Below are 15,345 nucleotides of genomic sequence, written 5' to 3' on the forward strand. Positions count from 1 at the left end.
CGGTGCGGCCAGGAGAAGTGGGCGGGGCCAAGGCGCTTGGCGCAGCTGGGAGGTCGCGCGGTTGCGGCTGGCCTGGCTTTGTGGGGAGGGGGCGTCTCCTCTCCGCTCCCCCCCACCCCAGATTTGAGGCAGTGGGGCCGGGGACTCGGGGGCCCGAGAGAGCAGGGGAGGGGTTAAGGGAACCAGGTATCTGGGGAGGCGACGAGGGTCCCAGGTGTCCGAGGGGGGGGGGACAGTGGGGGGGGAAGAGCATTTAAGCCTCAGGCTCAGGATTAAGGCTGGGGGGGGGCAGGGGCAGAAAGAGGCGGGGCTCCAATGAGAATAGGGGGGGGGGGGCTCCTAAGAGACCCAAGTATTACAAGGGTGAGAGGATGGCGGGGGGGGGGGTTTTCCAGAGCTCTGAGGATTGGGGAGGGGAGTGCAGGGGTGAAAGGGGGGGGGGGCAGCAGGGAGATAGGGGTGGGGGGGGCTCGAGGTAGTCTTCAAGGAGAATGGGGGGGCTCCAAAGGGTCCCAGATATTGCAAGTGTGGGAGGATGGGGGGTTTCCAGACCTCTGAGGTTTGGGGGAAGAGTGCAGGGGTGAAAGGGGGGGGCAGCAGGGAGATAGGAGTGGGGGGGGGCTCCTAAGGTTCCCAGATATTGCAAGGGTGGGAGGATGGAGAATGGGGGGGGGTTCCAGACCTCTAAGGATTGGGGGAAGAGTGCAGGGGTGAAAGGGGGGGGGGCAGCAGGGAGATAGGGATGGGGGGGGGGCTCCTTAGGATCCCAGATATTGCAAGGGTGGGAGGATGGGGGGTTTCCAGACCTCTGAGGTTTGGGGGAAGAGTGCAGGGGTGAAAGGGGGGGGGCAGCAGGGAGATAGGAGTGGGGGGGGGCTCCTAAGGTTCCCAGATATTGCAAGGGTGGGAGGATGGAGAATGGGGGGGGGGGTTCCAGACCTCTAAGGATTGGGGGAAGAGTGCAGGGGTGAAAGGGGGGGGGGCAGCAGGGAGATAGGGATGGGGGGGGCTCCTTAGGATCCCAGATATTGCAAGGGTGGGAGGATGGGGGGTTTCCAGACCTCTGAGGTTTGGGGGGGGCAGCAGAGAGATGGGGGGGCGGCTCTAGGTAGGCTTCAAGGAGAATAGGTGGGGCTCCCAAGGGTCCCAGATATTGCAAGGGTTGGAGGATGGGGGGGGAGTCCCAGTCTTCTGAGGATTGGGGGGAGAGTGCAGGAGTGAAAGGGGGGGCAGCAGGGAGATGGGGTGAGGGGGCTCCTTACAAGGGTGGAAGGATGGGGGGGGTGCCAGACCTCTTGAGGATTGGGGTGGAGTGAAGGGGGCAGCAGGGAGATAGGGATGGGGGAGACTCTAGGTAGGCTTCAGTGAGAATGGGAGGGGCTCCTAAGGGTCCCAGTTATTGCAAGGATTGGAGGATGGGGGGGGAGTCCCAGTCCTCTGAGGATTTGGGGGGGGAGTGCAGGGGTGAAAGGGGGGCAGCAGGGAGATGGGGGGGCGGCTCTACGTAGGCTTCAAGGAGAATGGGAGGGGCCCCAAATGGTCCCAGTCATTGCAGGGGTAGGAGTATCGAGGATGGAGAGGGGCGGTCCCCAGACCTCTGAGAATTGGGGAGGGGGAACCCAGAAGTGAAAGTCGAGCAGCAGGGAAATAGGGGTGGGGGGCCCCAAGGAGGCAGGGCTTCAATGAGAATAGAGGGGGGGGGCTCCTAAGGGAGCCAGATATTGTAAGGGTGGGAGAAGGAAGGAGGGGGGGAGCGTCCCTGGACCTCTAAGGATTTGGAAGGGCAGGGGTGAAAATGGGGCAGCTGGGAGATGGGGGGGGGGCGAGGAGGCAGGGCTTCAATGAGAAATGGGGGAGAGTTCCTAAGGGAGCCAGATATTGCAAGGGTGGGAGAATGGAGGATGGGGAGGGTCCCAGAAGTGAGGATTTATAGGGGCACGGGTGAAAATGGGACAGCTAGGAGATAGGGGGAAGGCTTGAGGAGGTAGGGCTTCAATTGGGGAGAATTGGGGCGTTCCTAAGAGACCCTGATATTGCAAAGGTGGGAGTAGGGAGAAAAGGGGGATCCCAGACCTCTTGAGGATTTGGGAGGGGGTCCCAGAAATGGGGCAGCAGGGAAATAGGGGTGGGGAGTCCGAGGGAGGCAGGGACCCAAGGGGAACGGGCCGGGGTAGTGGTGGAGGGCTTTAAGGGGCCCAAACATTGGAAGGCTGTGAGTAGGGTGGATTGTCCAGGCTTCTGGACCTGCAGGGTGAGAGTCTCAGACCTCCGAGGATTTAGGGAGTGGGGCGGCAGGGAGAAAAGGGTGGGCAGCTTGAAAAGCACCCCAATTTCTTGTCTCCTTTCCCTTTGCAGCTCCTGTGAAACTCCGCATCGGACTAAAAGGGTGGGGCTGCTCCCTTCTTCACACACCCTGCGAGGAAATCCGGAGAGGACGATCTCTGACTCTCGGCCCACCTCCCCCAAACCCCCCCCAGCCCCCAGCCAGGATCTCCCATGGAACAGGCAGGCGTCCTTTGATTCTGCCGCTGGAGGGGCCAGCCCCCCCTCCCACACACCCACCAACACCTCCCCCCCAAAGGATGTAACACGCCCTCCGTGTGGGGGGCGCCAAGAGAGGGGGCTGCGGTGGTGGTGCGACACCCCCTTCCTCCCTCCCTCCCTCCTCTCTCTCTCTGCAGTCTGCGGGATGAGGAGGATGAGGCTGACTTCCTAGCCGGCGAAGATGGAGAAGGCCGTGAGCAACCTGAGCTCCATCGTGCCGGCCTCGCGGCTCACGCCGGCCTTCCCGCCCGCCGTCAAGGTGGGCCTGACGACGCTGTACACGGCTCTGTACGCCTTGCTTTTCTTCTCGGTTTACGCCCAGCTCTGGCTGGTGCTCTTGTACCGCCACAAAAAATTCAGCTACCAGACCGTCTTCCTTTTCCTCTGCCTCTTCTGGGCCGCCCTGCGCACCACGCTTTTCTCCTTCTACTTCCGGAACACCCTCAAGGCCAACCACCTGCATCCCTTCTTCTTCTGGCTGCTGTACTGCTGCCCTGTCTGCCTTCAGTTCTTCACCTTGACCCTCATGAATCTCTATTTTGCCCAGGTAAATGCAGCTCTGGTCCAAAAGTGACTCCGGGGTTGTGGGTAAATGCCAAGATGGAGGCAGTGGCCCTTAGGCCTTCTGGGTAAATGCTGGGGACTTTTGGGTAAAGAGGAAAGCAAGAAAGGGGAATATTCGTAGGTCAAGAGTTGAAATGAAGGGTCCTTGATGCCCTCTGAGTTTGGTGGTGTTCTGACATGTTTCATGACCCAAGTAGGGAACATCATCAGTGCTAGATGGGAGTGGATTTCGTGGAGGAGAAGTGAAGGGAGAAAGAGGAGGAGGAGAAGAAGGAAGAGGAGGAGGAAGAGGAGGAGTATAGGATCCTTGGTGCTCTCTGAGCTGGGCGATTTTCTTGTAGACGTTTCATGACCCAAGTAGGGAACATCATCAGTGTTAGAAGGGAGAAGGGTTTGCAGAGAGGAGGAGGAAGAGGACTGTGAGGTCCTTGGTGCTCTCTGAGCTTGGTGGTTTTCTTGCAAACGTTTCATGACTCAACTAGGGAACATCATCAGTGCTAGAAGGGAGTGAGGTTTGCGGAGGGGAAGAAGAGGAGGAGCAGGAAGAGAACTTGGCTTCTTTGAGGCTCTCGTAAGCTTGGTGCTTTTCTTGCAGACAGTTCACAACCCAATTAGGTAACATCATCAGTGCAAGAAAACCACCAAGCTCAGAGAGCACCTTGCAAAGAGGATAACTTGATTTGCACCAAGACTGATCTTCCATGAGTTACGTCTTAGTTCTATCCGCTGTGTGCATGTTTTGGCTTAAAGAGATCTTAAAATACCTTATTTATTTTGAACTGATTTTATTTTTCCCTCCAAACCAGTGTTTCTCAACCTTGGGGACTTTTAAAATGTATCTGACTCCCAGAATTCCCCAGCCGGCATATTGTCTTGAATTACGCCGGTTCTTTCTGCAGATGAGTTTTCTGTAATGGAGTGCTATCTGTTCATTTAGGGATAAAAATCCACAGTACTTAGCAGCAGCATGTTGATAGAATACCCTGTTTCCCCCCAAATAAGACATTCCCCTGATAATAAGCCCAATTGGGCTTTTGAGCGCATGGCAATCAGGCCAAGCACTTCAGATAAATATAAGACGGTCTTATTTTCGGGGAAACACAGTATGTATGTATGTATGTATCTATCTATCTATCTATCTATCTATCTATCTATCTATCTATCTATCTATCTATCTCTATCTATCTATCTATCTATCTATCTATCTATCTATCTAATTTATATAGCCCATCTCATCAAAAACAACCTTCCTTCCTTCCCTCCCCACCACCCTCCCTCCCTCTTCTATTTCTTTCTATACCTATCTATCTATCTATCTATCTATCTATCTATCTATCTATCTATCTAATTTATATAGCCCATCTCATCAAAAGCAATTTTCCTTCCTTCCCTATCTATATCTATCTATCTATCTATCTATCTATCTATCTATCTATCTATCTATCTATCTAATTTATATAGCCCATCTCATCAAAAACAATCTTCCTTCCTTCCTTCCTTCCTTCCTTCCTTCCTTCTCTATCTATCTATCTATCTATCTTATCTATCTATCTATCTATCTATCTATCTATCTATCTATCTATCTATCTATCCTGTTTCCCCCAAAATAAGACACCACCTGATAATAAGCCCAATTGGGCTTTTGAGCACATGGCAATAAGGCCAAGCGCTTATTTCAGGCTTCAAAAAAATATAAGACAGGGTCTTATTTTCGGGGAAACACGGTAGAATAGGATTCTTTATTGGCCAAGTGTGATTGGACACACAAGGAATTTGTCTTAGGTGTGTATGGTCTCAGTGTACATAAAAATAAAATACATTCATCAAGAATAAAAAGCTACAACACTTAGTGATAGTCAAGGTTACTAATAAGCTATCAAATCATACTAGGAAACAAATAAAAACGATATAAATTGAAAGATACAAGCAACATGGTTATAGTCATAAGTGGGAAGAGATAGATACTAGGAAGGAAGAGAAGAATAATAGTAATGCAGTCTTAGTAAATTATTTGACAGTGTTGAGGGAATTATCTGTTTAGCAGAGTGAGGGCGTTTGGGGAAAAAACTGTCCTTGTGTCTAGTTGTTCTGGTGTGCGGTGCTCTATAGCGTCATTTTGAGGATAGGAGTTGAAACAGTTGATGTCCAGGATGCGAGGGGTCTGTAGATATTTTCCCAGCCCTCTTTTTGACTCGTGCAGTATACAGATAGTTATCCCAATTCGCAACAAAGGTCTATAAACTTGTATTGATGCCTCAAATGTAATGGGGTGATTAAAAGTAACAAGATTAGCTTCTTTTCCATCCAGGATGCAAATTTTTAAAAAAACTAAACCACAGGGGGAAAATACCCTCCACAACAGCGTGTTAATATTTTGCATTGTTAGCATCTCTGTGTTTAGAAAAAGGGCAAAACTTATGGACTCACCATCATATCAAAACCACAGGAAGCCTTATCAGTACATTAAGATAGCAGAATAGCTAGCGGTTGAAAAATGCTTACTCCGGGTTGCAAAATTACCCCCCCCCTCTCTCTCTGTGCGTGTATCCCGTTGATATCGGTGGCAGCGATGTGCAGCCGAGTAGCAATTCCAGCACTTTTGATATATCTGGTGGTTGTATATCTTAGCTACTTATAAGCGTGTGATCAAGAGGAGTGGCTCCCAAAGCAAGATAAAGAGAGGGACAGAGAGAGAGAGAGAGAGAGAGCGCAAAATGATGGTGGTTTAACAGAATGGTGGTTTCGTAACCTAAGAATAGAATTGATGCATCTGTGAATTGTGCATTAGACAGGAGTCTTTAATTCTAAGGAGTCATATTCAAGGTCATTCAGTGGCTTTGGCAATGCAATGAATTGGCTCTGTTCCTCCCCTCATTTGCGACAGGAAGCTAAGATTTCCCACTCCACCCCGAGCCTTAATGCAATCTTGATACCGTGTTTCCCCGAAAATAAGACCCTGTCTTAGATAGATAGATAGATAGATAGATAGATAGATAGATAGATAGATAGATAATATTTGAACCCTGAAATAAGCGCTTGGCCTTATTGCCATGCGCTCAAAAGCCCGATTGGGCTTATTATCAGGGGAATGTCTTATTTTGGGGAAAACGGTACCTTCTCTTGCCCTAGTTCCCATCGTCCCCAGCCACGGGATGGGTTTGGGTGATAGGGAATGTAAGTTTTTGGAAGCTTGAGAGAAAAACCTGTTACCTTGGCCCTTGGAATGCTTCTGATATAATAGCAATAGCACTTAGACTTATATACAGCTTCACAGCCCTCTCTAAGCGGTTTCAGAGTCGGCCTCTTGCCCCCTCAACAATCTGGGTCCTCATTTTACCGACCTCAGAAGGACGGAAGGGTGAGTTAACCTTGAGCCGGTCAAAATCAAACTCCTGGCAGTGAGCAAGCCTGCAATACTAGCTAGCTAGTTAGGAAAGGAAGGAGGATTTATATACCGCTTTACAGCCCTCTCTAAGCAGTTTACAGAGTCAGCCTATTGCCCCGAACGATCTGGGTCCTCATTTTACCGACCTCAGAAGGACGGAAGGCTGAGGTTTTTTTTTTTTTTTTTTACTTTATATGCCGCCCTTCTCCGGAGACTCAGGGCGGCTTACAATGCGTTAAGCAAGGTTAACAATGAGTTAACCTTGAGCTGGTCAAGATCAAACTCCTGGCTGTGAGCAAGCCTGCAATACTGGGAGGGGAGGGAAGGTGAGGGGAGGGGAGGAAGGAAGGAAGGAAGGAAGGGAATGAGAAAGGAAAATGGAAAGGGAGAGAGAAGGAAAGAAAAAGAAAGGAAGGAAGGAAGAAAGAAAGAGAAAAAAGAAAGAAAGGCAATAGCACTGAGACTTATATACTGCTTCACAGTGCTTTTACAGCCCTTTCTAAGTTGCCCTGAACGATCTGGGTCCTCATTTTACTGACCTCGGAAGGACGAAAGGCTGAGTCAACCTTGAACCTGTTGAGATTCGAACGGCCAAATTGCAGGCAGGCAGCAGCAGTAGTCTGCAGTACCACACTCTAAGCACTTTAAAACATAGCATTTAATTGTACCCCACTTGTATCAAATGCAGGCAGCACCTGTCCCATCCAAATAGAATCGAAGCGGGCCACTGAAAACCCCTCCCACCCACCCACCCCAAAATAAATCCAATGGTCAATTTTATTCTCCTTTTCAGGTGGTTTTTAAAGCCAAAGCGAAGTATCGTCCCGAACTGATCAAAGGCCTGTGAGTATCCGTATTTCTCCAGCGTCTTCATGGGGTTTCATGTGCAAAAATACAGGTTGTCCTTGACTTACGACCATTCGTTTAATGACCGCTTGGTCACAACGGCGCTGAAAAAAAGCGACTTATGAAAAAAACCATTTTTCACACTTAACGCCCGTTGCAGCATTTCTGGGCCCCCCTCCCCCCGCTCCGTGGTCCCGTGATCAAAATTCAGATGCTTGGCAACGGATTCATATTTACGACGGTTGCCATGTGTCCCACGGTCAGCAGCTTCACTTAGCCACCAGGTTACCAATTTTACCAACTGCAGGGACTCGCTTCACAAATGTGAAGACCGCGAGAACGGACGTAAAACGGAGCCAAGACTCATTTTGACAGCGGTCTCGCTTAGCGGCATAAAATTTGAGCCTCGCTCAAGGGCTACCTGTATCGTAAATGCTGTAGCCTCTCTTTTCAACACGAGAGGTTTGCTGGCAGCCCTGGGTGGGCACAGCGGCCCCAGATTAGAGGGGCTTTGGTTGGTCCAGAAGAAATAACATTTTTGGGGGGGGTCTCGGGTTGTTTCCCCCAGGTTGCTGGTGCGAGGGGTGTGCTTCGGGGCCAGCGTCCTCTTCCTGGCGGTGAACGTGGCGTGCGCCGTGCTGGTGCGGGCACGCCAGGCTGAGCCCTGGGCGGTGGTCCTCGCTCGAGTCCTCATCAGCGACTCGCTGTTTGTGCTGGGAGCTGTCTCGCTCGCCCTCTGCCTCTTCCTCGTGGCCCGTGGCTCTCCCTCGACACGCATCTACCTGGAAGCCAAGGTGCGTCTTCTGGTTTCTGCCCTGTTGCAGAAATAGTCTCTTATTCCATTCCAGTTCATTCCATTTTGTTCTTCATTCCAATATCTTTCCTATTCTATTCCTATTCCTATTCCTATTCTTCTATTCTGAATCCTATTCTACTTTACTCTGCTCTACTCTATTTTATTTTCTATTCTCTTTCTATTCTTCTATTCCTATTCCTATTCTGAATCCTATTCTACTCTACTCTACTCTACTCTATATTCTATTTTCTATTCTCTTTCTATTCTTCTATTCTATTCCTATTGCTATTCTGAACCCTATTCTATTCTACTCTATTCTTTATTCTATTTTCTATTCTCTTTCTATTCTATTCCTATTCCTATTCCTACTGTGTTTCTCCAAAAATAAGACCGGGTCTTATATTAATTTTTGTTCCAAAAGATGCATTAGGGCTTATTTTCTGGTTAGGTCTTATTGTGGGGGGAAATACGGTACTAAATGCATCCATCTGGCTGACAATCTTAACGTGGGCTTATTTGGGGGGTAGGGCTTATATTACGACCATCCTGAAAAATCATTCTAGGACTTATTTTCAGGTTGGGTCTTATTTTCGGGAAAACAGGGTATTCTATTCCTATTCTTCTATTCTGAATCCTATTCTATTCTACTCTTTATTCTATTCTATTCTCTTTCTATTCTATTCTCTATTTTATTATCTACTTATTCTATTCTATTCTTGTTTATTATATTCTTATTTATTCTATTCTCTATTTTATTATCTACTTCTTATTCCTATTTCTATTCTATTCTATTCTACTCTACTCTACTCTACTCTACTCTACTCTACTCTACTCTACTCTACTCTATCTTCTATTCTATTCTTTTCTATTCTCTTTCTATTCTCTATTCTCTATATATTCTAATTTATATAAAAGTGTGGGGTTCCTGGCACTGTCTGAGCTTGGTGGTTTTCTTGCAAACGTTTCATGACCCAACTAGGTTATATCATCAGTGCTAGAAGAGTCTGGGATTTGCCCTCTACGTACATTCAGTATTGGTGGCATGTTCCATCCAGCAGTCTATCACTCTTTATGTTTGTTTGTTTTTGTTTATGTTTTATTTGATTTGTATACCGCCCTACTCCCGAAGGACTCAGGGCGGTGAACAGCCAGACAATAAAATAACATAGATACAAAAAATTTAAAAACCAGATAAAATCAGATTAAATCATTTTGGCCCAGACAAATTAAAACACCCCAATAATTTAAAAACAAATTAAAATTTATATATTTAAAAAGGGAAGAGATTAGGCCAAGCCCGCCTGATGGAATAAAAAGGTCTTCACAGCGCGGCGGAAGGTGCGCAGATCCGGGATCCTATCAATGAACATGCAGGGTTTATCCCCTTTAAAGATTTTTCAGTTTCATTTTAATGTACTCTGTGTGTGTGTGTGTGTGTGTGTGTGTGTGTGTGTATTTTACCCCGTTTCCCCGAAAACAAGAGCCAACCAGAAAATAAGTCCTAGCATGATTTTTTAGGATGCTCGTAATATAAGCCCTATGTCCCAAAATAAGCCCCAGTTAAGATTGTCAGCCAGATGGATGCATTTAATACTGTATTTTCCCCCACAATAAGACCTAACCAGAAAATAATACCTAATGCATCTTTTGGAGCAAAAATTAATATAAGATACGGTTTTTTTCGGGGAAACACGGTATATATTTTAAGTTTGCATATTTTATATGTTTCTAGCTTTTAAAATTATTCCCCCTTTGCATTTCACCCTTCCGGTGCTGCTTGAAGACTGTAACAAAAATGTATTACGATGCTCCCAACCAGGCCTCGTGTTTCAATCAGCAAACCCGTCTGCAGACTAATCGCCCTCTCTCCAAAACAGGGCACCACACTGTGCCAGACGGCGGCCATGGGGGGCACCATCGTCCTGCTCTACGCCAGCCGCGCTTGCTACAACCTGGCTGCCTTGGCCCTCTCGTCCCGCACCCGGCTCGACTCCTTCGATTACGACTGGTACAACGTCTCCGACCAGGTGAATCCTCTGGGAGGGAACTGAAGATCAGCTGGGGGAGGGAATTTCTAAAGTCTTGGACTACAGTTCCCATCCTCCCCTCCCCTGAGCAGCAAGGAAGCATGGGGCAGTTTCCCTCAAGATCTGAAAAGAGGAATACTCAAACGCCCAAGTTCGTACAGTTACAGAGTTGGATGGGTGGCTGGCACATAGCCATTTATACACTGTCCTTGAATTGTGACCATTAAGGAGCCTGCTCATCATAGTCCTAAATCAGAACACCCACATAATCGACTTGATTTTATGATATTGTTGTGGTCCGCCAGGAGAACTGGCAGCAGAGTCGGACAGTGAGGAGGTTGGGGAGGAACGTGGGCCAGTCCTGGAGTCTGGGGAAGGCTCGGACAAGGGCTCTGCGTCAGAGGGAGAGAGAGGGCCAAGGCCATCTGGTAGTTATGTGCTGCCTCCAGAGCCTCCGGAATCTGACATCAGCGAGGCAGAAGAACAGGGTTCCCAGTGCGCGCATGCGCAGAGCTGCCAAGAGGCAAGAACAGTTAAGACAAAAGGGGCGACTCAGGAGTAAGGCTTGGAGATGATTGGCCCTTCCCATAAGACATACAGTAAGAGAGGAGCAAACGGACGTGAGCCTTTGCAGGAAGCAACTTTGTTCTGGTGAGCTCAAACTCTGAGAAGCTCCGTTTGACTCTGTGCTCCGTTTGGCCTTGCAAAACTAATTGGCAATTAGGTCTCAAGGGAGATAAAGGTGGGTGCTTATCAGACATCTGTCGGACTCTTCACAGAATGTTTGTGAATTATTACGGGCTGTGCTTTCTCAGGGAGCCTAGGTCAGAACAGGTATTTCGACTGTGGGACGCTGCCAACAGGTGTAACTGTGGCCCAGAGTAACCCCCAGGTTACTCGTAACTTCGAATATTTGCTAAGCGACCAGTCATAAGCGGAGTACTTCATGTAAAGTTTTGGGAGTAAAGGGGTGTGTTTTACTACCTAGTCTCTTCCCCCCCCCCTCCCCTTCCAGGCCGACCTAATAACGGATCTCGGGGATCAAGGTTATATCGTCTTTGGACTCATCCTTTTTGTTTGGGAGTTATTGCCTACCACGCTGCTGGTGGGCTTTTTCCGGGTGCATCGGCCGGCTCAGGATATGGTGAGTGGGACGTTTGGACTCTGGAGTTTTTAATGGCGCTGATATCAGGCGCGCGAAGGAGCAGGTCTACAAGTGAAGGTTCAATCAAACCGCTTCATTGCTTAAAGCCTGTGTACAGGAATTCTCCCAGCTAACAAGTCAGCGCCTGGTTAGAGTTCGTCTAAGAGCCAACAGGGATGCAGTGGCTCAGTGGCTAAGATGCTTGTCGATTGAAAGGTCGGCAGTTCAGCGGTTCGAATCCCTGGTGTCGCGGAACGGGGTGAGCTCCTGTGACTTGTCCCAGCTTCTGCCAACCTAGCAGTTCGAAAGCAGGTAAAAAATGCAAGTAGAAAAATAGGGACCACCTTTGGTGGGAAGGGAACAGCGTTCCGTGCGCCTTTGGCGTTGAGTCATGCCGGCCACATGACCACGGAGACGTCTTCGGACAGCGCTGGCTCTTCGGCTTTGAAACAGAGACGAACACCGCCCCCTAGAGTCGGGAACGACTAGCACATAGGTGCGAGGGGAACTTTTACCTTTACCTAAGAGCCAACAGCACTCAAAGAGGCTGGATTTAGATTGCTTATGGCTACATAGGGATGCTAGGCTGATGCCTCTTTTGGACTCCACCCCCAAGTTTTACCACTCCTCCTCCTACAAGCCGAGAAGTGCCACGTTTATTTGTTTGTCTATTTATTTATTAAATTTATTGGCCTGCCCATCTTACCGTGAGCGGCGCAGTGACCTAGAGGTGGCGCTCTCGCCTCACAATCCGGAGGCTGTGAAAAGGGCTAGCGTTTTACTTAGCAGGGTGGATAAAAATCAAAGATATAAAAAAATAAATGAATAAAAATCGGATTTTAAATAATTTAAATCGGATTTTTTTAAAAAGTCAAATTTATTTTAATCAAATGCTTTTGGAGTAAAATCTAAAGATAGTTTTCTATGTAAGATAATATTAAATTTTTTAGTTTATTTGGCATGAAGTAGAGCTTAGTTATGTTGCAGGAGGCTGTATATTCTGCAATATTGGGACTGTCGTTGAGTCAACAGTGGGACGAAAGTGGAGCCGCTGTGGGACAGAGATGACAGATGCTCTTTAAAAAATTATGATTTAAATTGAGTTGATTTAAATCAAGGCTTTTTACTAGTGATTTAAATCGGTATTCGAATTGTGATTTAAATTGGGAATTAAATCGGTATTCGAATCGTGATTTAAATCAGGATTCAAATTGGGAATTAAATCGGTATTCGAATCGTGATTTAAATCAGGATTCGAATCGTAATTTAAATCGACTTGATTTAAATCAAATCCACCCTGTTACTTAGGGACTAGGAACTTAGATCTGCTGAAAGCAATTGCCGTGCAAGGAAAACAAGCCGGCCAAAGAAGCAAAACAACCAACCGGCAAGGGAAGAGAAGGAAAGCTTAAAATGGTCTTTTTCCCTTCCGACAGAGTGCCAGCCGCGTCTTCAACCGACAGCTGGGAGTCTCCCGTTCTTATTTCTTCGACTATCCTGGGCAGCGCGAAAACGAAGGACTGACTAGCAGGTAAATCTCCTTTTTTTTTTTTTTTAATCCTTCAAATATCCAGCAAACCCTTCCCGGTAACACAGACATTGCGGTGGGGGGGAGAGAGAGAGAAAGAGAGAGGAGAGAAAGAATGGAGAGAAGGAGAGGGGGAGAGAGAAAAAGGAGAGAGAAAAGGAGAGGGAGGGAGAGAGAGAATGAAGGAGAGAGAGAAGAGAGGAGAGAGAGAAAGGAGAGGGAGAAAAAGAGAAGGAGAGAGAAAGAAGAGGGAGAGAGGAAAAAGGAGAGAGAAAAGAGAAAGAAGAGGGAGAGAGAGAGAAAGAAAGAGAAAGAAGGAGAGAGATAGGATAGGAGAGAGAAAGGGAGAAAAAGGGAGAGAGAAAGAAGGAGAAGGAGAGAGAAAAGGAGAGGGAGGGAGAGAATGAAGGAGAGAGAGAGGAGAGAGAAAGGAGAGGGAGAAAAAGAGAAGGAGAAAAAGAGGGAGAGAGGAAAAAGGAGAGAGAAAAGAGGGAGAGAGAAAGAAAGGAGAGAGAGGAGAGGAGAGAGAAAGGAGGGAGAAAAAGGAGAGAAAAGGAGAGGGAGGGAGAGAGAATGAAGGAGAGAGAGGAGAGGAGAGAGAAAGGAGAGGATGAGAAAGAGAGAGGGAGAGAGAAAGAGAGAGAGAAGGAGAGAGAGTAAAAGAGAGAGACACACACAAGGAAAGAGAGCGAGGAAGGAGAAGGAAAACTTCTTCACGCAAGTCCGAATGCCGTCATTCCTCCGTTCGTTCGTTTCTCCTCCCTCTTTTTTTTTGCAGCCTGACGGGACGAACCAACAGCGGGAGCTACTACGGCTCGATCAACCGCAGCGGGGAGCACGACTGGTTCGGGGGCCACCCGCCCACCGCCCCCCTCCTCTTCTCGCAGGCGGCGGCCTCCGGCAGCCATCATCATCACAGCCTTTACTCCACCCCGCAGAACTGAGACATGGAGGTCGTGCCCCCCCCCCACACACACATACACTTGATGCTCTTGAAATTCTCCTCCGTGTGTAAATGAGTGCCGGGTTTTTTGGGGGGGGCGGGGAGAAGGGGAGACCACCGGCATGCAAACAGGGTACTAGATCCACACAAACCTCCTTCCCCCCCCCCTTTACATTCCCCCCCCTCCCCGGTTCCCTGAATTTTAGCTCTGCTCCATCCTTTAATTTTGGAGCTGGTTGGTGATTTTTTGCTGGAACCTCAATTCCTCCCCGTTTTTTTCCCCCCCCCCCTTTGAAATATCCCTTCAATATTTAACCCATAGTATATATCGAGAACACTAGCACTTTAAACGACATTTGGGGGGGGGGGAGTTTCCTGCGCGTTTTATCTTCGATGTTGTTGAAAAACAGATTCTGTGAAATGGGTAGAGGGGCACTCTCTCTCCCTCCCTCCCTCCCTCTCCCCTCCCTCTACCTCCTCCCCTCCCCAAAAAAGCCGGTAGCTGCCGTATAATTCGGAATAAGCTTCTGTGTTCCTCCGCTAGACACTTTTCGCCGTTATTGGTGCTATATCATCGCTTGCCCCTTTCAATAAATGGATTTTGTGTTAGCGACAGGATGCCTGACCCGTTTTTTTTCCAGATAGATAGATAGATAAAGATAGATGGATGGATGGATGGATGGATGGGGGAGAGAAAGAAAGAAAGATCGATAGAAGATAGATGGATAGATAGATAGAGACATAGATTGATAGATGATAGATAATTAGATGATGGATAGGTAGGTAGGTAGGTAGGTAGGTAGATGGATGGATGAGGGAGAGAAAGAAAGATAGAAGATAGATTAGATAGATAGATAGATAGATAGATAGATAGATAGATAGATAGAGAAATATAGATAGATAGAGATAGAGACAGATTGATAGATGATGGGTAGGTAGGTAAATAGATGGATGAGGGAGAGAAAAAGAAGAGATAGATAGATAGATAGATAGATAGATAGATAGATAGATAGATAGATAGATAAAGATGGATGGATGGATGGGGAGAGAAAGAAAGCGATAGAAGATGGATAGATAGAGACATAGATTGATGATAGATAATTAGATGATAGGTAGGTGGATGGATGAGAGAGAAAGAAAGATGGATGATAGATGGAGAAATAGAGATAGAGATAGAGACAGATTGATAGATGATGGGTAGGTAGGTAGGAAAATAGATGGATGAGGGAGAGAAAGAAAGAAAGATATAGAGACATTGATAGATGATGCATAGGTAGGTAGGTAGGTAGAGAAAGAGAAAGAAAGAAAGAAAGAAAGAAAGAAAGATAGATAGATAGATAGATAGATAGATAGATAGATAGATAGATAGATAGAGATAGAAAGATAATTTACTTTCCGGGGATTCCATCCTGCCATGGATGAAAATTTGGAAGCGAGCTGTTTGGTGTTTTTAAGAAAAACTTCCTGTTGGAATATTGAAATCAATTTTACGTATTGATTATTCGTTATCTTATTGGGCTGTTCTTTCTGAGCTCAAGGGTGTATGCAGAGTGCTTTTTTTTTTTTTT

General features: G+C 47.4%; 1 protein-coding gene across 2 annotated transcripts; it reads left to right on the top strand.

Moving 5' to 3' along the window:
- Positions 1-21: 21 nt before the first annotated feature.
- GPR137 (G protein-coupled receptor 137) lies at positions 22-14,390 on the top strand. Of its 2 annotated transcripts, none has more exons than XM_070951340.1 (8): positions 22-186; positions 2,356-3,091; positions 7,287-7,336; positions 7,908-8,133; positions 10,013-10,162; positions 11,178-11,306; positions 12,743-12,837; positions 13,613-14,390. In XM_070951340.1, exons 2-8 carry the CDS (start codon positions 2,726-2,728, stop codon positions 13,776-13,778), a joined length of 1,182 nt encoding a protein of 393 aa, XP_070807441.1. In that variant the 5' UTR covers positions 22-186; positions 2,356-2,725; the 3' UTR covers positions 13,779-14,390. The 2 variants fall into 2 exon arrangements, with proteins under 2 accessions (XP_070807441.1, XP_070807440.1); XM_070951339.1 differs by lacking the exon at positions 22-186 and adding an exon at positions 2,104-2,251.
- The last annotated feature ends 955 nt before the right edge of the window (positions 14,391-15,345 follow it).

The sequence above is a fragment of the Pituophis catenifer genome, unplaced genomic scaffold (assembly GCF_029215685.1).
Source record: "Pituophis catenifer annectens isolate HBS135680 unplaced genomic scaffold, rPitCat1.0.hap2 SCAF_10, whole genome shotgun sequence".
Taxonomy (NCBI): Eukaryota; Metazoa; Chordata; class Lepidosauria; order Squamata; family Colubridae; genus Pituophis; species Pituophis catenifer.

What these genes read in the sequence shown, in the direction of transcription:
- GPR137 (XM_070951340.1), top strand. Translation starts at nt 2,726, where the DNA reads ATGGAGAAGGCCGTGAGCAACCTGAGCTCCATCGTGCCGGCCTCGCGG. An exon ending in GGTACAACGTCTCCGACCAG is followed by an intron (nt 10,163 to 11,177) that starts GTGAATCCTCTG and finishes CTCCCCTTCCAG; the next exon opens with GCCGACCTAATAACGGATCT. An exon ending in AACGAAGGACTGACTAGCAG is followed by an intron (nt 12,838 to 13,612) that starts GTAAATCTCCTT and finishes TTTTTTTTGCAG; the next exon opens with CCTGACGGGACGAACCAACA.